Source organism: Mytilus trossulus, chromosome 2, assembly GCF_036588685.1.
Source record: "Mytilus trossulus isolate FHL-02 chromosome 2, PNRI_Mtr1.1.1.hap1, whole genome shotgun sequence".
NCBI classification, from domain to species: domain Eukaryota; kingdom Metazoa; phylum Mollusca; class Bivalvia; order Mytilida; family Mytilidae; genus Mytilus; species Mytilus trossulus.
In genome coordinates, this window is record NC_086374.1 from 11,561,687 (window position 1) to 11,589,562 (window position 27,876).

Consider the following 27,876-nt stretch of genomic DNA (forward strand, 5'->3'; position numbering starts at 1 on the left):
GTGGCTCCCATCATTGTGTTATTGGTCTATGATAATTTTTGTATTCTTGTCTTTCATTTTTAACAATATTCTTCGTCTATATGCCTTTTTGTGCTACCTTGTTACATTGATTATAGTGTAAAGTTTGTATTGAGACACACTGTTGAAGTTACAGATGAAACTAATTTGGTACAAACTTTGTGTTAAGGATTATGTTGAATATGGATGGCTGTTTGGAATCTAGTGACAATTTAATGCATCTCTAGGTCAAGAGCATGTTATAGCAATATGAATATGGACCCTGCTTTGTAATAGACTGACATGCAGATTTTGGTTTTGATATAGTACTCTACAAGGTGTCTGTCCAGCAGATGCCATGTAACCATACCTAGACACATTGTTTCGACTTAAGTTCAGGCAATTGTGCAAACATATAAACAATTTCTTTCAAAAATGTTTTATTCTTTTGTATTACATTTTGCAAATATATCAAGTCTAGAAATGTTATGAGAAAAAAACATCTATGGTGGTTTGTGTTTTAACCATATTAAACTTAATTACATACACAACAAGTTAATATATTCTAGGTCCCTATCTATTAGTAGTAACAATATACATGTATATACAGTTAACATGATCAGCTATAATAACAAAACTGTTTCCTTAGAAATCATCAAGGAAATTACCAGTTTCAATCAAAAATTGATTTTTAAAATGAGATTCTTTAATTTTCATTTGAATATTTCTAAACATATTTTTTTTACTTTTAGGGTTTCTATCCGACTTCAAACAAATAAGTCTTCTGAATTTAGGCCAAAACTAACAACGAAAGATATTTAGATTTGTTATAAGAAAACTTGCATTGTCCTTCCAAACAGTGATGGTTTCTAAGGTTACATTAATCTAGCACAAGCATAAATGAATCACAGAAAAGTTCCTTGTACCACATGTGCACAAACAAAAACATAACAGGGATACAATTCTAGGGGACAATAATATAACAAGGTTTTGAGAGATAAGGTGTTTTGGCACAAAGGAAACCATTTACCCAGCTCCAGATGAATTGTACTGATAATACAGGACAAACCCCTATGCTCCTAACATCATTCACTCTCAATTTAAATTTATTTATTTGATTCTTCACAAGATATAAGAATATTAAATGACATGTATTATAACATGGTTGGAGCCAAAGGTATAAAATATTTAAATGAAATTAGAAACTTGAATTGCTTCTTATGTAGAACCCATTTTCTGAATAAATTAAATACTGATGTAATTGTTACCAAAATAGGCAACGTTTTCTTTACTTTAAATCAAAAGGCTTAACATTACAATACCCGAGACAGATATGAAACTTTTCTACAAGATAACAAAGCACTAAGGAATCTACATATAAATAAACATAATAATAAATTTATATTTATATAAATATTATACGTCTTAAAGATTGACACACTGGTACTTGATCATTTGATTTTTGGTATAAACAGGAAACTAGAAATCATCATACAAAACTAATTGATTCAAACAAAATATCTAATGAAATCTAAAACAAATTAATGACAGAAATTCTTATCATTCAGTGGAGGTAAGGGGCCACAAAACATAGTTCAGACAAAGGATAAATAAATGATTAATTCCAAAACATTTGTTTCTGACAAACTTGCAGTGAGGTGAGATTTTTTGAACTCAGTGTTAAAGGCCTCACACAGACTTTGGAATGAAGAAGAACAATAAAAGATTACTCATATCCTTCTTTTCAAATGAACTGATTTTTTTCCTGGATTCTATTGACTGTAATGAAAGACATTAGGCCCATAGCCAGGATTTTCCAAGGGGGGTATTTGGACTCACAAATTCGACTTTAACAGTCACAATTCGAACAAAGCGTTGACCATAACAGTACTTATTTGTTTTCAAGGGGGGGGGGGGGGGGGGGGGGGGTTCTGACCCCTGGCTAGGGTATGGACATTGTTAATTGATGAGTTGAATAGTGGCTACATCTTATTTAGAAACTAAGCCATTGGAGAACATAAGCAACGTGTATTTCAAACTTGCCAAGAGGTAGAAAAATAAATATCTTATTTTTATAAGAAAACATGCAAAGATGACATAGTAACAACTGATTTGATGATGGTAATAGCCAGAATTTTTGTCAATAACTAACATTTTGATGACAGCTTTATTTATAGAATAAATGAAAAAGGAATTTTAGTATATATATTTTTTATTGATTGATAGATTGTTGTTTGTTATATAGATAAGTACACCTTACAGAATTAACAAATTCTGGACTATGCCAAATAAATAACAAAGTGGTTTATAGTGAAACTAACAGACAAAATAAACTATTGAGCTACTAACAAAAGAATAGGCACTCTGTGGATGATATGTGTCTGTACAAAAGAATATGAACAGTTTGTATGGCACAAAAAGGAAGACACTTCAACAATAAGGAGATTTGAACCAATGAACAAGTTTAAAATATGTATTCAATTAAGCGCCTTCCCTTTGTAGCATGTAAACCCTGAATAAGTACAATACATATAATTGATTCATTGTATTAAGTTTTGTCAATAAATGGAGGACACAAAATAAATAAGTGATCTACAAATAACAAATATCATAAAATACATCCAAACATTTACATTCAGAGATCTTAGGGTTTATAATTCCCTAAACCATAATTCTAAAATTTAAACTAACTCCTATTTACCACTATTTCTCAAATCATAAGAAAAAATTCATCACACAAATATAATGTTTTATAAACAATGCTATAGTTGACAAAGTTACAGGATTCGAATGAGAAAACATATTGTGTTTTATATGAAGGAAATATTATGCTTCAGTCTGGTTAGCCACTACTAGTCACCCTTTATCTACAGAGTTTATACAGGCAATGGAAAAGGAGCATACATTTTAATGTAAATAAAACATTTCTTAAAATTTATCTTTCAAGTAAATGTGTTTGTCAAAAGGGTAATCTTTGACTGCAACTTAAACTGTTAACTAATTAGATATAGGAAGATGTGGTATGAGTGCCATCCAAGTCACAATTTATAAAAGTAAACCATTTTATACTTTTGATAACACTATGGTTTTAATAGAACAGATAACAGAACTCAGAAACTGTGTATGCACTAAATGTGAAAATCCAATTTGAACTACATTTTTATGGTAGAAAGGCATAGTAACATAAGTTTACTATTTAAAACCTTTTTTTAAATTTATTTTTAGAGAAATACAAGACCATTTCAGGACAGGAATTGTGTCAACAGTGAAAATACAATGTACAACATTACATGGTAGCTGTGTTGCAAATGTTAAGATCTCTCTGCATTACTATCTTATGTAAGTATCCTGAAACCTTTCAGACAGTCAGATATCTGTCCATAAGGGTTGTGCTCCCTCAAATATTCCTGTTCAACACTGATTTTAAAATGTATTCATTGTATAAGACATGTTTTCACAAAGAAAAGCCTAGGTTTAATAAATTATAAATAAATAATTGTTTTAATAATATAAACTTAAAACCTAATTTGTTAATATGTATATATTTAAATATTTCAATTATCTCCCAAATTCTCTAGTTTAAAAATATTAAACAAAGAACACAAACAGCAAATCCTCTCAAGTAACTATACATAGATTAGTGAATCAGAGTCAGAGAATAAATGAAAAGTATTATATCTATGAAAATATGAGCGTTTATTTAAATGTATAATTATACATTTTGGTTTCTGACACTTTATGTAATTTTTCTATTTCATATAAATAATGATGAGCAATCTTTGGTGACAGCACTACTCCTTCTTGTTGAGACTTTTAGTTCTATCCCATGCTCAGAAATCTTTTTCAAACTTGCCCATGTGACATTATCTTATTCATTTACAATACTTCTATTTGACTTTTGGCAGGTCATAACTGTCCATGATAGTCATGATATTATCCTAAATAAAATAATTATCAATAGAATTCCGAGTCAGAACTTTGATATGACCCTGAATGTTCTTTAACGTCTTGTACACTTCCTGCAGGACTACCTATTCCAGCCGGACTTCCTGGGTTGTCAAGTGTTTTTGTAGCACCTAAAATATACAGTTTAAAATTGAAGTTTGTGTTATGACCTATCAAAAACTCTCAGTTATTAAAGATAATAAAATATTCTAGAATTGAGGAAAGAAAATAATTTGTTTTCCATGCTAAGAGTTTATTTATACACAATTCAGTTAAAAAAATAAAAATAAACTTTATTAAAAAATACACAAATATTCATAAAGAATGAATTTTATACTTTCATGCTCTATATATTACATAGAATTCATGCTTTTTAAAAAATTAATTACAAAACCATATGTATATTTATACAATAAGCTTTTAGAATATGTTTCTTTACTGATCAGGCCCATTATTGTTTGTTTGTTATAAAAATGTGATAAATTAAAATTTCCTCAAACATATTTCTAAAATAATACAGTAGGAAATAGGTGGGTCTGACCAGTAATTGAAATCTCACCAAATGGTGCCGATGGAGAGCTTTCAGATCGGTTTCTTCTTTGGAAGGTATTGTTAGGTGGTTGTGAGAATGGCATGTGTGCTAATACAATAGCTAGACACTCAGCTACTCGATTGGTCGGGGCACATGCCAGAGCAGGGGAATGGCCTGCAAAGAAAAAGTGTATTTCTTGCCATCATACTGTAGTGTTGATATTTACATGTAGCTGATGCTGTATTATCTTATAGTGTCTGCCATGCTGACTACTCTCTGCCAGTAAGATATGGATTTCAGGCATTGTGCAAATAGCCAATCAAAAGCAATAAAACAACAAAATTATTTTGAATTCTTCAGAGTCCTTTTAAAGATTAGTTCACTTAACAATCATTTGATAAGTTTATATTAAAATGACTATATTCTCTCTGTAATAAAGAGAGCTGAAAGAAGACAAAAATCTTTAAAATAAAAAATGAATTAGTCTACCAAAAAATTCCACATGCCAAAAGACTGAAAGAGAATAAATATCATGCAAACATATCATAGCAATTATATAAATTCAGAGATCAGCATTAAGCATTGTTACAAAGTTAAGTACACAATCATTCAAAGTCAGATAACATTCATTTAGAAAGAAAAGTTCAAGCAAGTGGAGGAAAATAAAATATTTCAAAACATTTCCACTCTATTTATCAGTTATACATGTAGATTCAAAGTATACAGGGTACCATTTATATTAAGCTGTTCCTATGGTCTTAAACCTGACTATTTTATAGTAAATAGGTATCTCAAAAGGAACTTTTACTTAGGGATTTTCTGTTTAAGATCTTCCTCTGAGTTTGTTATTTTTGTTATATTATCTTTTTATAGATAGTTAATTTTACTTAAATTTTTCATGAAAGAGAATACAACAAATTTAGTTGATTTTAAAGTTGTACAAACTTATAACCTCTGTGTTTACACGCTAGTAATACACTTAGATCACACAGTCACAAAAAGACATTTTATTTTGATTATTTATATATTTGGTTTAATTCTGTCAGTGATTTTTCTCAGAAGATTACAATTCAATGTTTATCTTACCATTTTCGTCTACAGCGAGAACATTTCCTCCTTTAGATATCAGATCTTGTACTATAGAAACTAATCCATATTTACAGGCTAAATGAAGGGGACTGAAATAAACATTACATATAAATAAGCATATGAATTCAGTTCTTTATTATGTGAACAATATAGTCCAGTACTTACAAATACTTGGGAAAAGTTCATTTAATTAACCCTTTCCTCCATAATGACGCCTGTGTAGTACCTCAGTTGAAACGCTTCGACTACAAAATGTCTGCATCAGACTTCAAAAAAATAAGCATCCAATATGAAAAGGATATTCATTAGAATATATCCGATTTGAATTTCATTGATAAAATATTCATTTCCACAATGCATTAATACTTTAAACCTGATGATTTTCTTTTTATTAAAAAAATCCTATGCAAATCAAGTATGTAAGAAAAAAAAATACATGGGAGGAAAGGGTTAAGTCTGATTTCACTTTCAGAATTCTATACCTTTTTAAGATGAAAATAAAAGCCTCAACAACAACCCCTCCCCCCCCCCCCCCAAAAAAAAAACTGTGAAATTGTTGTAACTAGAAGGTTAAGTGTTTGATATAACTTTTTCTTGAATTGTGAGAAGCACACATAGAAAGTACAATATGAGTCATGATATGATAACAGAGAGGAGTTTTACTATAGTTTTACAGAAGTATTGTTGTCTAAAAAATTAGGACATTTTTCTAAACATTAAAATATGAAATATAGGCTGTTTGGACATATTTAGGATTTTAGCAGTAAAATGTGTCTCTTAAATACTATGATAGATCTCTGTAATATGGAACTACAGTGGATAGTTGTCTCATTGGCAATCATATCACATGTCCTTATTTTTATACTAAAATTACTCAACCATAATAAGCAATATGAAGGTAAATGGGCTCTTAATCTTATACTTTAATACCAATGGAATGTAAAGAGGTTATTAAAACTTACGTTTTCTGTTCAGCATTTGGTAAATTGATTGTACCCGAATCATCAATTTTATCTAGTAAAAGTAATGCCACATTTTCATGTTCCTAAAAGAAGAACAAAAACAAGAATGCAATGTTGAAGAAAATTGTACCCTGGTGTTGTGTACAACAGAAACAGATTTGTCTGAAGAACGTATACACATATAAAATCATAATCTACAACTCACACAATCACTTCAAAATGGTGTGGTAAGAAAGCTACAAGCTGACTCACATTAGATCTACCAAGTATATAAACAGTCTACGAGTAATAATGTGTTGAGGACAGACAGACAAAAGGATGAGAGAAAACTTACTATCCCCCCCACCACGGCACATTTGATGGGGACAATAATTTTTTTAACCAAACATGATTTTTTTTGTGTTATTGTTATTTTGATTCATTTCTACAATATTTTTAAGTTCAGTGTGAAAAATAGCAAGCTGTAATATTTATACAAAGCCTATTGTTCAAATGTATTCTTTAACAACTAAAAACTTCTTAAACAAATAATTTGTTATACAGAGCTTTTAATGATCTAACACATTGATAAAAACTTACATGAGCACAAGCAAAATGTAATGCTGAGTTTTTGTCACAGTCAACGAAGGAGAGATCTGCTCCATTCTCCAGTAATAACTCTACTGCTGCAGCATGGCCATTAGCTGCTGCTAACATAACGGGAGATTTACCCGTCTTATCACAGTAATTCACTGACGCTCCATGAGACAGAAGTAACTGCATAGATTCACATTGGTCACTAAAGGCTGCCGCATGTAAAGGGCTTCTGTACAAATAGAAAATATTATTATTACAATCAGTAATAATAATATCAAACCTTCAATCATTTCTACCTCACAAGTCTACAGCTTTATTCCTGACTTTTAAACTGAGTTGAAATAAAAAAATATTCCAGGTTTACTTTTAACATATTTTAAATGAAGTAAATGCTAAGAAACTCAGAAAAAAAAATTGGATCTAATTTTGACCTCTGATGGTTTTCAATTTAATTTCAATTGGGGTCATGTTTTGATCATAGTAAATCATTAACCACTGTTGACATTAACCAGGAAATTTCTATCACTTTTATCAACAGTATTGCTTACCTCCCTTTGGTGTCTGTACAATTTACAATGCTATCACCTAAAGTTTCTATTAATATCTCTGTACAAGAATCATTTCCATTTATCCTGGAAAAAATACAAACAGTATTGTCATACAATGAAATAAAAAAGATGTTTGTCCACAACACATCAAATTTACTGATACAAGTTTTACAGAGGTATTTAAACTTTGCTACTCTTGTGATCTTGTGAATGTGTTTATTTCTTGATACAATACAATGTGGATTCATTATCATTCATGCAATATCAATTTTTATGAATTTTCGTTCGTTGTTTTGTAAAAGATGTATAATGAAAGTAATCCTTCAGTAAAGTGCACATTTTCTAAAGGCTTGCATGCATATTTTGTAAAGACTATGAAATTCAAAATCCAAAAAGAAACAATTTTTCTCCATCAAAGAAAATTGTTACCATGAAAAAATAAACGAATACACAGGAAATTTGATATTTGTTCCTAAATTAACAAGAAGATTTCCTTACATTGATAGAGAAGTAATTTAACTAATACAAAATTTAGAACTAAGGTGGATCATTGGTATATGTTTTCTCAAATAGAATTTTATTAAACTTCAGCAGAATGTAGATTTTTCCATGCTTTTTTCAAAAATGTAATAAAAAGAAAAGAAAACTATGCTCTTTTTCAAGCTAGTAGTCATGCGCATTGCTACAATTTGCATAGATTGTTCATGAAAAAACTTTTTTTGTGTCTTAAAAGAAACCTATGAGACAGAATTTTGAAATAAAATACGAGAAGATAGTTTTATAATATGCTTAAAGGTAATAAAAGGAAAATTGGTTTCACCAACCTTGTTTTCTTGCTACAAATAAAAGTTTCTCTAAGCATTAATGTATTTTTTTTTTAAATTGAGTTCTCTCCTAAATTTAAGATTCAAACAAAAATAAACCTGTCTGAATGAAGAAAGGAATCATTTATTTTTCTGTACCCAAATAAAAAGAATAACATATAAATTCCAATCGGTCTCAAAATTTGCAGATTTAAGCAAAGAACTAGACTTATTGGCTATTGCGAATGGCTATTTTACAATCAAATCTGATGGTATACTGTTAATCAACCTTAATATATGTATCAGATAATGGATTTGAAACGGCCAATACACCTTATTGCTATTTGACCGCCATTACTTGATATCACACAGGTCCCGGTAAAATTTTGACGTCATAAAACAAAATATCTGATGCCACAATGGAAAAGTGATTGTTGTTGACAACAAAAGTTCAAGCAGCCAGGTCAGCTGGGAATAGCGATCAGGTATATAGAACATGAGTAAAATTGGATATCTCCCAATACCAGAGAAAAATCTTCTAAGCTTACATATGTTCAATTGCTTATGTGTTTTAAGAATTGCTATGTTTGGGACATTGATTTTACTATACTTACACAGCACAATGTAAAGGAGAGAAAAGATTCCCTGAAAAAACTTTATGTTGTTCATATTCTAATAATACTTCGACGCAGCCATCATGACCTGGAAAGAATAATTTGACTATTATGTTACAGCAAAAGCAGATAACATACCTAAAGGTCAACGTACAACCTTGATTGTTAATTCACTTGTTTAAAAAAAAGAACAGAATAATTAACCTTCTGCTTTTCTTGGGGGTTTTGCAAAATAAAGTTTAAAAAAAAAAAAAGAGTTCAAATTTTTTATAACAAGTTGTGGAACTTTAAGAACATTCCATCAATATAATCTAGGAATCTAAAATGCAACATTTAAATAAACCATGCTTATACAATTGTTAGCTCTGTTAGTATCTATTTTTTCTTACTGAGTCATCTTTGTCAGAGTTTTTTCAATTTAAATAGACTTGATTTGAATTTATCTTACCATTATAACAAGCTAAATGTAAAGGACAGTACCCTCTTCTGTCTTCTATAGAAGGTAATGGACCAGTCTGAAATACAGAAAAATAAATCATGTCATAGGAGAAAGAAAGAACAAATGAGACCTAATCAGCCTCTAATAAAAAACTCTTACATTTCTTCATTTATATGGTATTTTCATTCTTTAGACACATTTCTTATATTTACTCAACCAATGCTTACTATTGTTCCATTTGTTTGTTTTTTTTATTGTTAGAGGTTATCTACTGTGTAATCATTATATCTATTGATGATTAATGGCCAATAATGAATATCAAATCATCACATAGTTCAAATTAGGTTTAAACAAATATTAAATGACAAAGGATTATGAAGAAGTCTGATTAAAAAATCTCAACAACACAAATACAAGTGTAACTGTGAGCTACTGCTCACTGATGATACCACCCCCTCCCTCCCCCCGATGGACAGACAGAGGTAAAACAGTATACCCCCCTTTTTTTCAAAGCGGGGTTATAATAATTTTGACCGCTGTATCAATTTGTTAATTGTAATTGTTTACATATTATAGGTATGCTTACTTACAAGAAGTAAAGCTCCTAAAATGGCTACTTGTCCACATGCTGCTGCCAAGTGAAGGGACGTCCGACCAAGACTATCCTGTATAGAGATATCGGCACCATTGTGTAGCATAGCATCCACACATTCTTCATGGCCGTTGGCAGCCTGTCAAACAATAGCAAATAAATAGTTATGGTGATGGTCATTAGGAATCCTTTTAACATAGTATTGACAAGTTTATTTTGTAACATGCTTAAAAAGTTTGTAGTTAACATTTGAGCTATTTTAGCTTTTAGAAACATTTCAAAACTAGTTATACCTTGTAAATCCAAACATTTATATCGTTAAAATGCTGACAGAAATTGAAGCCACTGCCAGTAGAAAAATCCAGTTTTGTTTGATAGGGATTTGTTTTTCATAGGATGAATTAACTTATTAGACATTTTATCTACCATGTTTTTTTTTTATCATTTGTTATATTTTATTTGAAAAATGATAAAATGATATGTCAATAATGTTTGTAGATTGTAGTATATTACCCACGATGAAGTGCTGTACGACCCTGTATCACTATTGTTAGTGTAAATGAAGTATATATTACATCTATGTAGTGCTGTACGACCCTGTATATCACGATTGTTAGTGTAAATGAAGTATATATTACCCCTCGATGAAGTGCTGTACGACCCTGTATATCACGATTGTTAGTGTAAATGAAGTATATATTACCCCTCGATGAAGTGCTGTACGACCCTGTATATCACGATTGTTAGTGTAAATGAAGTATATATTACCCCTCGATGAAGTGCTGTACGACCCTGTATATCACGATTGTTAGTGTAAATGAAGTATATATTACCCCTCGATGAAGTGCTGTACGACCCTGTATATCACGATTGTTAGTGCAAATGAAGTATATATTACCCCTCGATGAAGTGCTGTACGACCCTGTATATCACGATTGTTAGTGCAAATGAAGTATATATTACCCCTCGATGAAGTGCTGTACGACCCTGTATATCACGATTGTTAGTGCAAATGAAGTATATATTACCCCTCGATGAAGTGCTGTACGACCCTGTATATCACGATTGTTAGTGCAAATGAAGTATATATTACCCCTCGATGAAGTGCTGTACGACCCTGTATATCACGATTGTTAGTGCAAATGAAGTATATATTACCCCTCGATGAAGTGCTGTACGACCCTGTATATCACGATTGTTAGTGCAAATGAAGTATATATTACCCCTCGATGAAGTGCTGTACGACCCTGTATATCACGATTGTTAGTGTAAATGAAGTATATATTACCCCTCGATGAAGTGCTGTACGACCCTGTATATCACGATTGTTAGTGTAAATGAAGTATATATTACCCCTCGATGAAGTGCTGTACGACCCTGTATATCACGATTGTTAGTGTAAATGAAGTATATATTACCCCTCGATGAAGTGCTGTACGACCCTGTATATCACGATTGTTAGTGTAAATGAAGTATATATTACCCCTCGATGAAGTGCTGTACGACCCTGTATATCACGATTGTTAGTGTAAATGAAGTATATATTACCCCTCGATGAAGTGCTGTACGACCCTGTATATCACGATTGTTAACTATGGCACCGTTTGCTATGAGGTAAAGAACTGTATCTACATGACCATTTGATACTGCATGCATTAGTGGAGTCCTGAAAAGAAAATCATTCTTATACAATGGTAACCAAAGGTTCAGGTAAACAAACCTGTGAATGGTAAAATGATAAATAAATTACTGAAAAAATTAAACAATTTTAAAATAATATTACTTTTATATTTTAAGTAAATTTTTAGCTGTTATAGGAATCATGCGAGGCCTGTTCCATCATTTCATTTAACTAATATTTTTTTCATCTTTCAGAAATACATCCACCTGTATCTAAGTCGTACAATAAAGTACCCAATTTTGCTTAGATTGTTTATGAAAAAACACATTTTTGTGCCGAAAAAGAAATCTTTGAGAAAGATTTTGAAATAAAATATGAGAAAATAGATTTATAATATGCTTTAATAAAATAATAAAATAATAGAAAAAAAAATCCAACTATGTTCTAAGAAAATAATAGAAAAAAAAACAAATTTACATATCAGTCCAGTATATTTTTTATACTAAAAGAGATATCACCCCTTAAATGACCAAGTTCTTTAAAAATATTCTAAAAACAAATATGTTTGGTATTTATTTAAACATTTGGATATTGCAATAATCACAGAATTTTCTTTCATTTCTATAAATGAATAGTTTAACCTATTAATTGCCAATCTGTCTCCAAATTTGTAGATTTGGGCTAAGATCTAGACTGGTTGTGTACTGCAATTGTTCAATCCAAGATGGCGATATTTCATGACTATACCTTGTTACAATATAACCTTACCTATCAAAGGAATCTGTACAATCCACTATGTTATTGTCATCAGCAGTCTCCAGTAATAATCTCAGACATTCTGTATGACCATTTAATGCTAAAACACAATCATTAGAATCAGGATTACTGAAGTTCAATCCTTAAGTTTACATATTGAATGTATAATAAATATCAGCTTAAGTAATGTGACATGGTGTGAATCATTAATTCTAATGGCAGTTTATGTTGAGTTTAACTTCATACTTTATTTGGCCTTTTTAACTTTCAACTTTTTTTAATTCGAGCATCACTGATGAGTCTTTTTTAGACAAAATGCGTGCCTGGCGTATATACTAAATTTAGTCCTGGTATCTTTGATGAGTTTATTTATTTGTAATAACAATTTATTAATGCCTGCATATCAATTAGTATGAAGTTCATTTAGGATTGCTTAACCCAATATCGCTTTATCTTACTAAACATACTTATTGATTATCGTTGGTCATCTCAACAGGATTGCTTTTCTCAATTGACACTGTATGGAAAAAGTGAGAAAAGCAATTGATTTGATATTACCAATGACAATCTGTTTGATCGCTATTTTACCTATGATGATATGGTTATATTTTAGTGACAACGGCATGTGCTCCCTTATTTTCTGGCGATAGTTTTTTCATAACACTCTACTGTGCTGAGAAAGGAAGTTATTAGTCAGTAAGATCAAAGGTAAATTTCATAAAATAGTGATGACATTTTTGATTGCATACAATCTTTTATGTATAATTATCTAATATGGTAATAATCAAAAGGAGGAGATTTGTGAGTGATATTACCTGCAGCATGTAGAGGTGTTCTCCGTGTCTGACCGTCTTGGACTAGAATTGTGGCCCCTTGTAATAGAAGTGTTTCTACACATTCATGGTGACCTTTATAACAAGCTAAATCTAACATTGTCCTACCTACAAAATGGTAAAAGTATAATATGTTAATTTTTCATAGTTTTACAGTAGAAAATAATGTCTTCATAAATGAAGTATATTATTGCAAAACAATCTATTCAAATGGACACATTTCCTTTAATTAGTGTCAAAACTAATAAATAGTTTTCATAAATATGCAAGTGTTGTCCACAGGCCATTTCATGTGTTGTGGTTTTCTCTAGAAAAAATAATGTCTTTATAGAGGAGGTATATTATTGCAAAGCAATCTATTCAATTTGACACATTTTGTTTTATTTGTGTCAAAGCTAATAAGCCTTTTTCCTAAATATGCAATGTGTCTAATAAAACAAATGAGTTTAAATTCCTTTTATATACATTTATGCAAGTAACTATTATATAACTTCAATGTCCTTGATTAAAAAAAAAACATTTAAGGAATGACTGTAATATTTTTTCTGTTTATAAAGAAATAACATAAAAAATTTGGTGCAGACTGAATAACGTGTGTAGCGGGGTTATTTAACAGTGTGCACCACATTTTTTATGTTATTTCAAATAGACAGAAAAAAAATATAATTTAATTTTATAATTTAATTCTAAATTCCATTTAAACCGTAGAAAACCATGAAACAACGTTGATGACGTCACATTTGCATGACTAAATTATGTCTATGGGCTGATAAAAAAAATAAAGTCAGCCAATCAGAAGACGCGTTACATTCAAAATTAAATTATTAACCAGATGCTCCGCAGGGCGTAGCTTTATATGACCGCAGAGGTTGAACCCTGAACGGTTGGGGCAAGTATGGACACAACATTCAAGCTGGATTCAGCTCTAAATTTGGATTGTGATTAAATAGTTGACACAGCATAGGTTTCTGACACAGAATGAATGTGTTCTAATGAACTTAAAATTTTTGTTTTCTCTTACAGCAATTCACTATACTGTTGAATATTAATCCTCTAAAAAAATGTTTGAAGAAATTTTCTTTTTATTTATGAAATTTCAAATGAGAAAATTGAACCCAATTTTTTTAATCACATCCCCCTTTCCCTTATTCCAAAACTAATCTCAATTAAAATTTCTAATGGAGTTTGCAACAATAACTACTCATTTAAATACATCATAAAATATTAAGATGTTAAAAAACTGCTTGTTATCATTGAATGGTAAAGATAATTTTAATTTATCAGTTGGTAGTAAAAAGTGAATATACATTGTATATTGTATATAACAAAGATTTAAGTTGATTTTGGACAAAGAAAGATAACTCCAATTAAAATAAATTCTTGCAATTAATATTTCTTGCTTACTATTCTGGACAAAGAAAGATAACTCTAATTAAAAAAAAATTTGCTATTTCACAATATTGTGTAATTAGATATTTCTTGCCATTGCGCAATACTGTGCAATTGAAAAGACTTGCTATTGCACAATACTTAATATAATAATTTTTGATCCTGATTCTGACCAACTTGAAAACTGGGCCCATAATCAAAAATCTAAGTACATGTTTGGATTCAGCATATCAAAGAACCCCAAATTTTTGTTAAAATCAAACTAAGTTTAATTTTGGACCCTTTGAACTTTAATGTAAACCAATTTGAAAACAAGACCAAAAATGAAGAATCTACATACACAGTTAGATTTGGCATATCAAAGAACCCCATTTATTCAATTTTTGATGAAATCAAACAAAGTTTAATTTTGGACCCCGATTTGGACCAACTTGAAAACTGGGCTAATAATCAAGAATCTAAGTACATTTTTAGATTCAGCATATCAAAGAACCCAACCCATTCATTTTTTGTCAAAATCAAACTAAGTTTAATTTTGGACCCTTTGGACCTTAATGTAGACCAATTTGAAAACGGGACCAAAAGTTAAGAATCTACATACACAGTTAGATGTTAGATTCGGCATATCAAAGAACCCCAATTATTCAATTTTGATGAAATCAAACAAAGTTTAATTTTGGACCCTTTGGGCACCGTATTCCTAAACTGTTGGGACCAAAACTCCGAAAATCAATACCAACCTTCCATTTATTGTCATAAACCTTGTGTTTAATTTCATAGATTTCTATTTACTAATACCAACTTTATGGTGCAAAAACCAAGAAAAATGCTTTTTTGGGTCCCTTTTTTGGCCCCTAATTCCTAAACTGTAGGGACCTAAACTCCCAAAATCAATACCAACCTTCCTTTTGTGGTCATAAACCTTGTGTCAAAATTCAATAGATTTCTTTTAACTTAAACTACAGTTATAGTGCAAAAACCAAGAAAATGCTTATTTGGGCCCTTTTTGGCCCCTAATTCCTAAAATGTTGGGACCAAAACTCCCAAAATCAATACCAACCTTTCTTTTGTGGTCATAAACCTTGTCTTAAAATTTTATGGATTTCTATTCACTTTTACTAAAGTTAGAGTGCGAAAACTAAAAGTATTCGGACGACGACGACGCCGCCAACGTGATAGCAATATACGACGAAAATTTTTTCAAATTTTGCGGTCGTATAAAAAGCAACTTTAATAATAAATGTCCATTCATGAACTGAAATAGTATAGAATAACAAACTACCTTAGCTAATGTGAGGCAATTTTGTGAAAACGTTTTAATTTAATGCTACTCAGTCGTGTTTGAAATAAAAAAATATTAATTGATCAAACTCTCAAGAGAAGAAGCCCCCAAAAATTACTATGTGTTAAGTAAGTCTATTTTTTTTGTACAAACCATGATAATCTCTGATATCCAAATTCATTATACATCCAAGTAATACATTGAGGGCATCACTATGACCATTGTAAGCCTGTAAATAGACAAAACACATACATTTAGAAAGTTAACATGTTCATTGCCATTTCATCAAACATAGCATCTTCTGTCAATGACCAACATTTGACAGGAAAATGATAATGTGGCTGATTTTCACATATATGACAAGTGTTCAAGATGATTAACACCTATCAATCTATTGTTATTGATGTAACTATTAACAAATGTTTTAATGAGAAAAAAAACCAACATATCAATCAAACCCTGATTTCAATCAAATATTTTAACTTACATAAAATTTCCAGAAGCAACATAGATGCAAGGGAAGTTTAATACAGATGTGAATTGTAAACAAGAGGCTCTCAAGAGCCTGATTCGCTCACCTGAAACGTTTTGCTTAAACCTTTCACAATTATTATTTTTGCTTTAAAATGCCATTTAAATGTTGATCATATTGTTTATTTGTAGATCTTACTTTGCCAAACATTTCTGCTGTATACAGTTTATCTTTATATTTTATAATATTCAAGATAATAACCAAAAACTGCAAAATTTCCTTAAAATTACCAATTAAGTAGCAGCAACCCAACAATGGATTGTTAGATTCGTCTGAAAATTTCAGGGCTGATAGATCATGACCTATTGAACATTTTTAACCATGACAAATTTGCTTTTAATGCTTTAGTTTTTGAGATATAAGCCAAAAACTGCATTTGACCCCTATGTTCTATTTTTAGCCGTAGCGGCCATGTTTGTTGATGGATCAAAACTTCGGATACAATTTAGAAAGTAGATACCCCAACAAACATTCATTTAAAGTTTGAGAGTATTTGGCCCAGTTGTTTCAGAGGAGAAGATTTTTTAATTTAAGCAAGTTTGATGAACAAATAGAGCAAATTTGTCTTTAAAGGGCAATAACTCCTTGAGCGGTCAATTGAAAATATTGGTAATGTTAACTTTTTTGTAGATCTTACTTTGCTGAACATTTTTGCTGTTTACAGTTTATCTTTATCTTCAATAATATTCAAGATAATAAACCAAAACTGCAAAATTTCCTTAAAATTACCAATTAAGTGGCAGCAACCCAACAATGGATTGTTAGATTCATCTGAAAATTTCAGGGCTGATAGATATTGACCTAATGAATATTTTTACCCCATGTCAGATTTGCTCTAAATGCTTTCGTTTTTGAGATATAAGCCAAAAACTGCATTTGACCCCTATGTTCTATTTTTAGCCATGGCGACCATGTTTGTTGATGGATCAAAACTTCGGATACAATTTATAAACTAGATACCCTAAGGAACATTCAGTTAAAGTTTGGAAGTATTTGGACTAGTAGTTTCAGAGGAGAAGATTCTTGAAATAGTTTACGACGACGACAGACGACGACGGACGACGACGGATGCCAAGTGATGGCATAAGCTCACATGGCTATGCCAGGATCAAATTATTGATATCTTATTAAAGTCATTCAAGCAAATTATATAAAGCTAATCCAAACCAGATGAATAAGGGAATGCCATCTCATAAATTATGTCTTGTTGTAAACTTACTGCTAGGTGAGCAGGGGAATATCTAGCTCCACTTCTCAACAAATCAGTAGCTGCAGCATCAAGGAGCTGAAATCAGGAAGTAAATAGTTATCAAAGGTACCAGGATTATAAATTAATACACCAGACACGCGTTTTGTCTACATAAGACTCATCAGTGACTAAGAAATTACAAATTAAAAGCACCAAATGACATGATATTCACGTAAATATAATATTTCAAAATATGAAAAAAATCAATCTGTACGGTAATAAAAGTTGAGTATAATGTAATGATAAAATGACTAACCATTTCTAATGATAGTTTATGACCTTTGAGTATAATGTAATGATAAAATAACTAACCATTTCTAGTGATAGTTTATGACCTTTGAGTATAACGTAATGACTAACCATTTCTAGTGATAGTTTATGACCTTTGAGTATAATGTAATGATAAAATAACTAACCATTTCTAATGATAGTTTATGACCTTTGAGTATAATGTAATGATAAAATAACTAACCATTTCTAATGATAGTTTATGACCTTTGAGTATAACGTAATGACTAACCATTTCTAGTGATAGTTTATGACCTTTGAGTATAACGTAATGATAAAATAACTAACCATTTCTAGTGATAGTTTATGACCTTTGAGTATAAGATAATGTAATGACTAACCATTTCTAATGATAGTTTATGACCTTTGAGTATAAGATAATGTAATGACTAACCATTTCTAATGATAGTTTATGACCTTTGAGTATAATGTAATGATAAAATAACTAACCATTTCTAGTGATAGTTTATGACCTTTGAGTATAACGTAATGACTAACCATTTCTAGTGATAGTTTATGACCTTTGAGTATAACGTAATGATAAAATAACTAACCATTTCTAGTGATAGTTTATGACCTTTGAGTATAAGATAATGTAATGACTAACCATTTCTAATGATAGTTTATGACCTTTGAGTATAAGATAATGTAATGACTAACCATTTCTAATGATAGTTTATGACCTTTGAGTATAATGTAATGATTAAATAACTAACCATTTCTAGTGATAGTTTATGACCTTTGAGTATAATGTAATGATTAAATGACTAACCATTTCTAATGATAGTTTATGACCTTTGAGTATAATGTAATGATTAAATGACTAACCATTTCTAGTGATAGTTTATGACCTTTGAGTATAATGTAATGATTAAATGACTAACCATTTCTAATGATAGTTTATGACCTTTGAGTATAATGTAATGATAAAATAACTAACCATTTCTAATGATAGTTTATGACCTTTGAGTATAATGTAATGATAAAATAACTAACCATTTCTAGTGATAGTTTATGACCTTTGAGTATAATGTAATGATAAAATAACTAACCATTTCTAATGATAGTTTATGACCTTTGAGTATAATGTAATGATAAAATAACTAACCATTTCTAATGATAGTTTATGACCTTTGAGTATAATGTAATGATAAAATAACTAACCATTTCTAATGATAGTTTATGACCTTTGGGTATAATGTAATGATAAAATAACTAACCATTTCTAATGATAGTTTATGACCTTTGAGTATAATGTAATGATAAAATAACTAACCATTTCTAATGATAGTTTATGACCTTTGAGTATAATGTAGTGATAAAATAACTAACCATTTCTAGTGATAGTTTATGACCTTTGAGTATAATGTAATGATAAAATAACTAACCATTTCTAATGATAGTTTATGACCTTTGAGTATAATGTAATGATAAAATAACTAACCATTTCTAATGATAGTTTATGACCTTTGAGTATAATGTAATGATAAAATAACTAACCATTTCTAATGATAGTTTATGACCTTTGAGTATAATGTAATGATAAAATAACTAACCATTTCTAGTGATAGTTTATGACCTTTGAGTATAATGTAATGATAAAATAACTAACCATTTCTAATGATAGTTTATGACCTTTGGGTATAATGTAATGATAAAATAACTAACCATTTCTAATGATAGTTTATGACCTTTGGGTATAATGTAATGATAAAATAACTAACCATTTCTAATGATAGTTTATGACCTTTGAGTATAATGTAATGATAAAATAACTAACCATTTCTAATGATAGTTTATGACCTTTGGGTATAATGTAATGATAAAATAACTAACCATTTCTAATGATAGTTTATGACCTTTGAGTATAATGTAATGATAAAATAACTAACCATTTCTAGTGATAGTTTATGACCTTTGAGTATAATGTAATGATAAAATAACTAACCATTTCTAGTGATAGTTTATGACCTTTGAGTATAATGTAATGATTAAATGACTAACCATTTCTAATGATAGTTTATGACCTTTGAGTATAATGTAATGATAAAATAACTAACCATTTCTAATGATAGTTTATGACCTTTGAGTATAATGTAATGATTAAATGACTAACCATTTCTAATGATAGTTTATGACCTTTGAGTATAATGTAATGATTTGATGACTAACCATTTCTAGTGATAGTTTATGACCTTTGAGTATAATGTAATGATAAAATAACTAACCATTTCTAGTGATAGTTTATGACCTTTGAGTATAATGTAATGATAAAATAACTAACCATTTCTAGTGATAGTTTATGACCTTTGAGTATAATGTAATGATAAAATGACTAACCATTTCTAGTGATAGTTTATGACCTTTGAGTATAATGTAATGATAAAATAACTAACCATTTCTAGTGATAGTTTATGACCTTTGAGTATAATGTAATGATTAAATGACTAACCATTTCTAGTGATAGTTTATGACCTTTGAGTATAATGTAATGATAAAATAACTAACCATTTCTAATGATAGTTTATGACCTTTGAGTATAATGTAATGATTAAATGACTAACCATTTCTAATGATAGTTTATGACCTTTGAGTATAATGTAATGATAAAATAACTAACCATTTCTAATGATAGTTTATGACCTTTGAGTATAATGTAATGATTAAATAACTAACCATTTCTAGTGATAGTTTATGACCTTTGAGTATAATGTAATGATAAAATAACTAACCATTTCTAATGATAGTTTATGACCTTTGAGTATAATGTAATGATTAAATGACTAACCATTTCTAATGATAGTTTATGACCTTTGAGTATAATGTAATGATTTGATGACTAACCATTTCTAGTGATAGTTTATGACCTTTGAGTATAATGTAATGATAAAATAACTAACCATTTCTAGTGATAGTTTATGACCTTTGAGTATAATGTAATGATAAAATAACTAACCATTTCTAATGATAGTTTATGACCTTTGAGTATAATGTAATGATTAAATGACTAACCATTTCTAATGATAGTTTATGACCTTTGAGTATAATGTAATGATTTGATGACTAACCATTTCTAGTGATAGTTTATGACCTTTGAGTATAATGTAATGATAAAATAACTAACCATTTCTAGTGATAGTTTATGACCTTTGAGTATAATGTAATGATAAAATGACTAACCATTTCTAGTGATAGTTTATGACCTTTGAGTATAATGTAATGATAAAATAACTAACCATTTCTAGTGATAGTTTATGACCTTTGAGTATAATGTAATGATTAAATGACTAACCATTTCTAGTGATAGTTTATGACCTTTGAGTATAATGTAATGATAAAATAACTAACCATTTCTAATGATAGTTTATGACCTTTGAGTATAATGTAATGATTAAATAACTAACCATTTCTAGTGATAGTTTATGACCTTTGAGTATAATGTAATGATAAAATAACTAACCATTTCTAATGATAGTTTATGACCTTTGAGTATAATGTAATGATTAAATGACTAACCATTTCTAATGATAGTTTATGACCTTTGAGTATAATGTAATGATTTGATGACTAACCATTTCTAGTGATAGTTTATGACCTTTGAGTATAATGTAATGATAAAATAACTAACCATTTCTAGTGATAGTTTATGACCTTTGAGTATAATGTAATGATAAAATAACTAACCATTTCTAGTGATAGTTTATGACCTTTGAGAGCTGCGTAATGGACTGTATTGTAGCCTTCATTATCTCGTATTCCTGGACGAGGATCATGTTTCAATAGTAATTCTATCACTCTGTAATGAATAAACATATATGTTATCTACAGGGGAATATAATATCCTCTACCTTTAGTCTTTGATGGTAAGTGGTCTCATGGGCAATCGTACCACATCTCTTTTTCTTTTTTAGTTCCACTCATCTCTAAATTGATTTTATAATACTAAACATTCTGATTCTCAGTCACATACTGCTTGAAAAATGAACTCAAATGGAAAATTAAGTAGAAAACAGCGAAAATTGAAATAAAAGGTCGAAGAAAAAACTTTATGTTTTTCCTAAAATGCATCCATACACCATTTGTATATGACTTTCTTGAGAACCAATATCAAATATGAAAATTAATCAGTCAGTGAAGTGTTAAAAATAGATTTTCTTTTTCTAGGAAGTTGCTATACTACCAACACAGTGTAGATACTATTCTGTACGCTTTCCGGAAGTCGCGATTTTCGAAGCGAGAACGTTTTGGATCACATTTTAAATTTGTCGGATATACTATATTAAACGGTAAGATGTTCATCTGTACATTGCTTAATGATTAATTCAGCTGACATCGATATTCACAAATGGTTTATAATTAAATTTAGCACATTCATTATTCGTATCTTTGCCTTAATTAAGAGATTTCCAAGTGCATCACTAAGGAAAATCAGTCGGTGAACCTAAATACAATCTTTTTGCACTCTTACTGTACAAATTAACGTAAAATCCAGACTTAATTTACTAAATAGAGTATATTTTAAGTGGTGGTAAAAGTTTCAGCCAGATCTTTGAAGCCAGAAATAAGAAAATTACACTTGTTTGAATTTCTCACTGTACGATCAGTCGAGCTTGTATATTTTGAAACTGTATGATCAGTCTTTATTTCACTGTATTCTAGTAGTGATTTCAAAGTTATTTACGATACATTAGAAGATGTCATTTTTCTACATAACACAAATATATTTTAATAAATGCACATCCTGTAAACTTTTCAAACATGTTTTAGCTTGTAAGGGTGTACTCGACTTACTACATTAAGTATAAGGATGTTTGAATGTGGCTGAAATAAGAAGAAGGTTAAAATTTGTTTGTTTATAGAAGTTTCAGGAATGTCCTCAGTTATACTTAAAATTGTACAAACACACAGATTTAATTGTTACTATATAAACATGCATGAATTTACAAACATTCGATGCCGTACTGTAGCCTATAATTGATCACAGTTCCTTCACTTTGTTTTTGGATGTAGATCTGTCTCTTTCACACTCAATTGTACACCACTTTGTAAAGCGATGGTTTATAGTGATAATGATGTCCGTCTTTCCGTTCGTCCGTTGGACTGGAACAACATGTTTCGCCGGTTTTGCAAGCGCATCTCCTCATAAACCATTTAATATACATTGGGGTTTCCAGACATTTTTAAATGGAGAGGGGGTCCAATCCAGGAGAAAAGAGGATTCCAAATATATGTTCCCATACAAATGCATTGAAAGTTTAAAAAGAGTTTCAAACCGCCGGATCCCAATTTTCTTGAATCCGTCACTGGTATAACTATTAATTATTTTTTACTTGGATTCCGTATCATAAATTATAATATAAAAAAGAAGATGCGGTATGATTGCCAATGAGTCAACCGTCCACAAGAGATCAAAATGACACAGCTATTAACAAATATAGGCCACCGTATGGCCTTCAACAATAAGCAAAGCCAATACCACAAAGTCGGCTATAAAAAGCCCCGAAATGACAATGTAAAACAATTCAAACGAGAAAATTAACGGCCTTATTTATATAAAAAAAAAGGGAAATATTTCTTATTTTATTAAAAATATTTTAAGGGGTTTCTTTATATAAGATACGGACTTGAACATTGTATCATATGGGGGCACCCATCAGGTATTTCCAACTGTGACCTCCAAAACGAATTGTTAAACTTTTCTAAAATCGCTCCATTTTTAATCTATAAATGTACTATGGACCTTCTATTTCGAATTTTTTGTAAAAATATTTTTGATGTTTCTCTATCTAAAATACGGACTTTGTCATAACCTCATATTGGGCGTACCTATTTTATATCCACAACTTCCTTAAGACACTTGTCATAAATTAATGAATATTTTTCAGATTCCTTATCATTTAATTCAATTGTGTACCTCTTATTTTGGTTTTTCGAAAAATCATCAGTTTTTTATTTCCATGATATGGACTTTTCCACTACCTTATTGGGTTGTACCCGCTTACTATACGTAACTTTCAAAAACTTACCATATACTAGTACTAGTATTAATAAAAGTATAAACTTTCTCATATTCGTTATTAAAGGATGCCCCTGTGTACCTATAATTTAGTTTTTCTGGTGGTTTATTTTTTTCCAAAACATGGACTATAGAAGTGGCGGGGTATTATTTCGTTAATTCTTTCCTCAATACCTAAAGTTTTTAAACAAAGCTTTCTCTATCTATTTTTTGTCATTTTATAAAAGAGACATGCTTGATGTATGTAATTACCAATTGGTCAACAGTAGACGGTGTAAATAGTCTTAAAAATGTAATAGTTAAACAGATAACTGCAACGACACACTAATACAAAGTCCACAAGCGAATCATGTATTGCTTTATAGGCATTTGATTTTAAGTAAGACTGACGAAACAAAAATATAATTATTTTGCCGTCTACAAAAATCATCAGAAATATATTTGTATTGTCTGATGAAAGAAATTACACGTTATAGTTCCATGGACATAATCATAAATTATATCACATAGACACGTATATACCTTCAAATTGCCGTTGTTTTTCAGTCAAGGTCGTTAAAAACTTCCATTTGTTGTTGTTTTTTTCTTCAAAATCACGACTGGTCATACAGACAAAAAATCTGAAATCGCTACAAGAATACAGTCAGTTTTAGACTGATCGTACAGTAATTTATTTTGGGATCCTCAATGAAAACGTATTTTTTATTTGAAATACGAACATTCTACTTAAATACGGTAGGAATATTGAAACAGTATATATTTTACTGTAAACTGATGCAAATATTTGCAATAAAAGATTATTTGCTTTGTACTACGAGAGCAAAATTGTCAATCGATTTCACTTTTTTCTATGAAGTTGGTGTGATGCACGCGTATATTATATATTCTACTGCATGTTTTTGTTACAGTTACTGATATTTATGATGTTGTACATACATTTAAGATGTGCATAGCACTTTATAGATATAGGAGTAAACAAATGATGAGAAAAAGCACCCAAACAAAACCGTTCTGTTAGCCAGTTTGAAATCCTCGCTTCGAAAATCGCGACTTCCGGATAGCGTACAGAATAGTATCTACACTGTGACCAATATATATCTTTATATACAGTTGTATGATTGAAAGTTGTTAAGTGTCTGAGATCTGAGAATTAAACTTTTTTACTGAGGACAACATTTGATCAGATTAATTTCATGCAAAATAGTTATCTTATTCAAACATTGAATCAGGTAAAACTTGACTTGTGACAAAACAATTTTTTCACGTCAGTCTCATTTTTAGACATTTAGCTGTAGGAATGTAATGTTTATAATGATTTACTTTGCGTCCGGATCTGAAGCTGCTGCATAATGTAGCGGTGTACATCCACGTCTATCTGTAATATTTACATTACTTCCTGTATCTAGTAGTATAGACACACACTGGAAATTTATATGTGCAGCTGCATAATGCAAGGGAGTTCTGCAATAGAAATATTTAATTCATAACACTTGTATTTATATATACACTTATAACAAAATAGTAAATAAGGAAAAACAAATTTCTGAATGGACTGGGTTCCTAGATTCCCTAAATGTGTGGTTGGCAGTGTGCGTTTGTGATTCTTGTTTCAATTTTGTACTATAGTCTCAAAACTCTCTTTATTAGTTCTTAGACTTTACAGCTTAAAATTGAATAACTTTTTTTAACTGACGAGCAGAAAAATATTTAATTCAGTAAGGTTCTGTCTTAAAGAGCAGAAAAACCAGTGAAACTTTAAATTCAAAGTGACATATACTATGTGAACTTATAACCCATGCTTACCTTCCCTCCACATCTAACTGTGAGATATTAGCACCAGTCTTTAATAATAATTCTACACAGTCAACTTTCCTATAAATATAAAAATAAACATACTTACAAAATTTATATGTTTAAAAACTAATAAGTTAATTTTGGATGTAACGCTTCTTCTGATTGTCTGATGTTATTTTGTTATCAGCCTAGACATAATTTAGTCATGTGCCCTTGACGTCATCAACGTTTATCATGGTTTTCTACGGTTTAAAATGGAATTTAGAATTAAATAATAAGAAATTACTGTAATTTTTTTTTTGTCTATTCGAAATAACATAAAAAATGTGGTGCACACTGTTAAATAACCCACTACGTACGTTATTCAGTGTGCACCAAATTTTTTATGTTATTTCTTCATAGACAGAAAAAATATTACATTCATTCCTTAACTAAATTTAAGCATATCTTAGATTTCAAATTGTTTAAAACTGGCAACAGAGTTATAATGTTTTTTGTTTATTGTACAAATGATCCAGTAAATCACTACAAAATGGGAGATAACTCTGAAAATATAATATTATAAAAGGCAAAGCAAGGGTGCAGACATATTCATATTTTCTGTCATGTCCTAAACTGAAAGCTATTTTTCCTAAACAGAAGATTGGGATTTAGGAGAAAGTATGTTTGTCTATAGAAATAATTACAGTCATTTGATTAAGATCAGGTTTCATTATCTTCATTTTGCTTTGTTTTGTAATCCCTTTCCTTTTCCTTTAATAAAACTGACAATCTGGTATAGAAGAATAATCCTGAGGGCCCTTAATCACCATAAAACCTAATCCTGAGGCCCCTCCTATGACCTAATCGCCATAAAACCTAATCCTGAGGGCCCTCCTAATCACCATAAAATGTAATCCTGAGGGCCCTCCTATTCACCATAAAATGTAATCCTGAGGGCCCTCCTAATCACCATTAAATGTAATCCTGAGGGCCCTCCTAATCACCATTAAATGTAATCCTGAGGGCCCTCCTAATCACCATGAAATGTAATCCTGAGGGCCCTCCTAATCACCATAAAATGTAATCCTGAGGGCCCTCCTAATCACCATAAAATGTAATCCTGAGGGCCCTCCTAATCACCATGAAATGTAATCCTGAGGGCCCTCCTAATCACCATAAAATGTAATCCTGAGGGCCCTCCTAATCACCATAAAATGTAATCCTGAGGGCCCTCCTAATCACCATTAAATGCATCCATGATATTTGGTTGTATATCAATATTTATCTTTTACCTGTATTTATATACTTGTAAAAATCATTTCAATTTTCAATTTTAAACTGTTGCATTCCATTAACTGTTCTAGGACGTTTTTTGATAAACAAGTAGAAAGCTCATAAAGTAAATGCCATGAAACAGTCGCCTCAAGTTGTTTGATGCTATGAATCTAGAGTGAATAATTTCAACAGTTTGAAAAAGGGTCCAACTTTTAAGCAGTTAAACTTACCCACTACATGCAGCCCCATGGAGACATGTTCTACCACAATCATCTGTGATGTCAATATTTAACTGTGGCATAGCAGACAGTAATCTTTTCATGCAATCAGTGTGACCATTTAGAGCAGCAACATGTACTGGTAGCATTCCACTTGTACCTCGTCTAAATAAATAGTAAATAATGCTTATACAACGCAGCAACATGAACTCGTAACATTCCACTTGTACCTCGTCTAAATAAATATTAAATAATGCTTATACAACGTAACAATGTGAACTTGAAACATCCCATTTATACCTTGTCTTTATATATATATATGTAAGACTTAGAGGTGTGACTGGGACATCTTGACTATTGCAGTTTGGAGTACCATCACCGTTCAGAGTCTTTCATACATAAATATATGTATATTTTTTTAATATGCTACACCTTCTGAGTTTCTTAATAAATAACTAAAGATCTAGGAATAAAACAAGCCCTTTTAAATCCTGACCCAGCTTACCTCATTGGGTCAGCTCCTTGTTCTAACAGTGTATTTATC

At 30.3% G+C, this 27,876-nt stretch overlaps 1 protein-coding gene across 1 annotated transcript in view; it reads right to left on the minus strand.

Moving 5' to 3' along the window:
- Window positions 1-420: 420 nt before the first annotated feature.
- LOC134706489 (serine/threonine-protein phosphatase 6 regulatory ankyrin repeat subunit A-like) overlaps window positions 421-27,876 on the minus strand; it is a 39,922-nt gene continuing 12,466 nt past the window's right edge. The window contains exons 10-27 of the mRNA XM_063565466.1: window positions 27,345-27,497; window positions 25,867-25,935; window positions 25,384-25,524; window positions 21,732-21,843; window positions 17,730-17,795; window positions 16,132-16,207; window positions 13,290-13,415; window positions 12,487-12,574; window positions 11,646-11,763; window positions 10,096-10,236; window positions 9,515-9,581; window positions 9,067-9,154; window positions 7,650-7,733; window positions 7,105-7,330; window positions 6,526-6,608; window positions 5,561-5,652; window positions 4,502-4,648; window positions 421-4,073 (exon numbers count right to left, since the gene is read on the minus strand). Coding sequence (XP_063421536.1) covers window positions 3,952-4,073; window positions 4,502-4,648; window positions 5,561-5,652; window positions 6,526-6,608; window positions 7,105-7,330; window positions 7,650-7,733; window positions 9,067-9,154; window positions 9,515-9,581; window positions 10,096-10,236; window positions 11,646-11,763; window positions 12,487-12,574; window positions 13,290-13,415; window positions 16,132-16,207; window positions 17,730-17,795; window positions 21,732-21,843; window positions 25,384-25,524; window positions 25,867-25,935; window positions 27,345-27,497 — 1,999 coding nt within the window. The 3' untranslated portion in view covers window positions 421-3,951. The remainder of the gene's footprint in view (window positions 4,074-4,501; window positions 4,649-5,560; window positions 5,653-6,525; window positions 6,609-7,104; window positions 7,331-7,649; window positions 7,734-9,066; window positions 9,155-9,514; window positions 9,582-10,095; window positions 10,237-11,645; window positions 11,764-12,486; window positions 12,575-13,289; window positions 13,416-16,131; window positions 16,208-17,729; window positions 17,796-21,731; window positions 21,844-25,383; window positions 25,525-25,866; window positions 25,936-27,344; window positions 27,498-27,876) is intronic.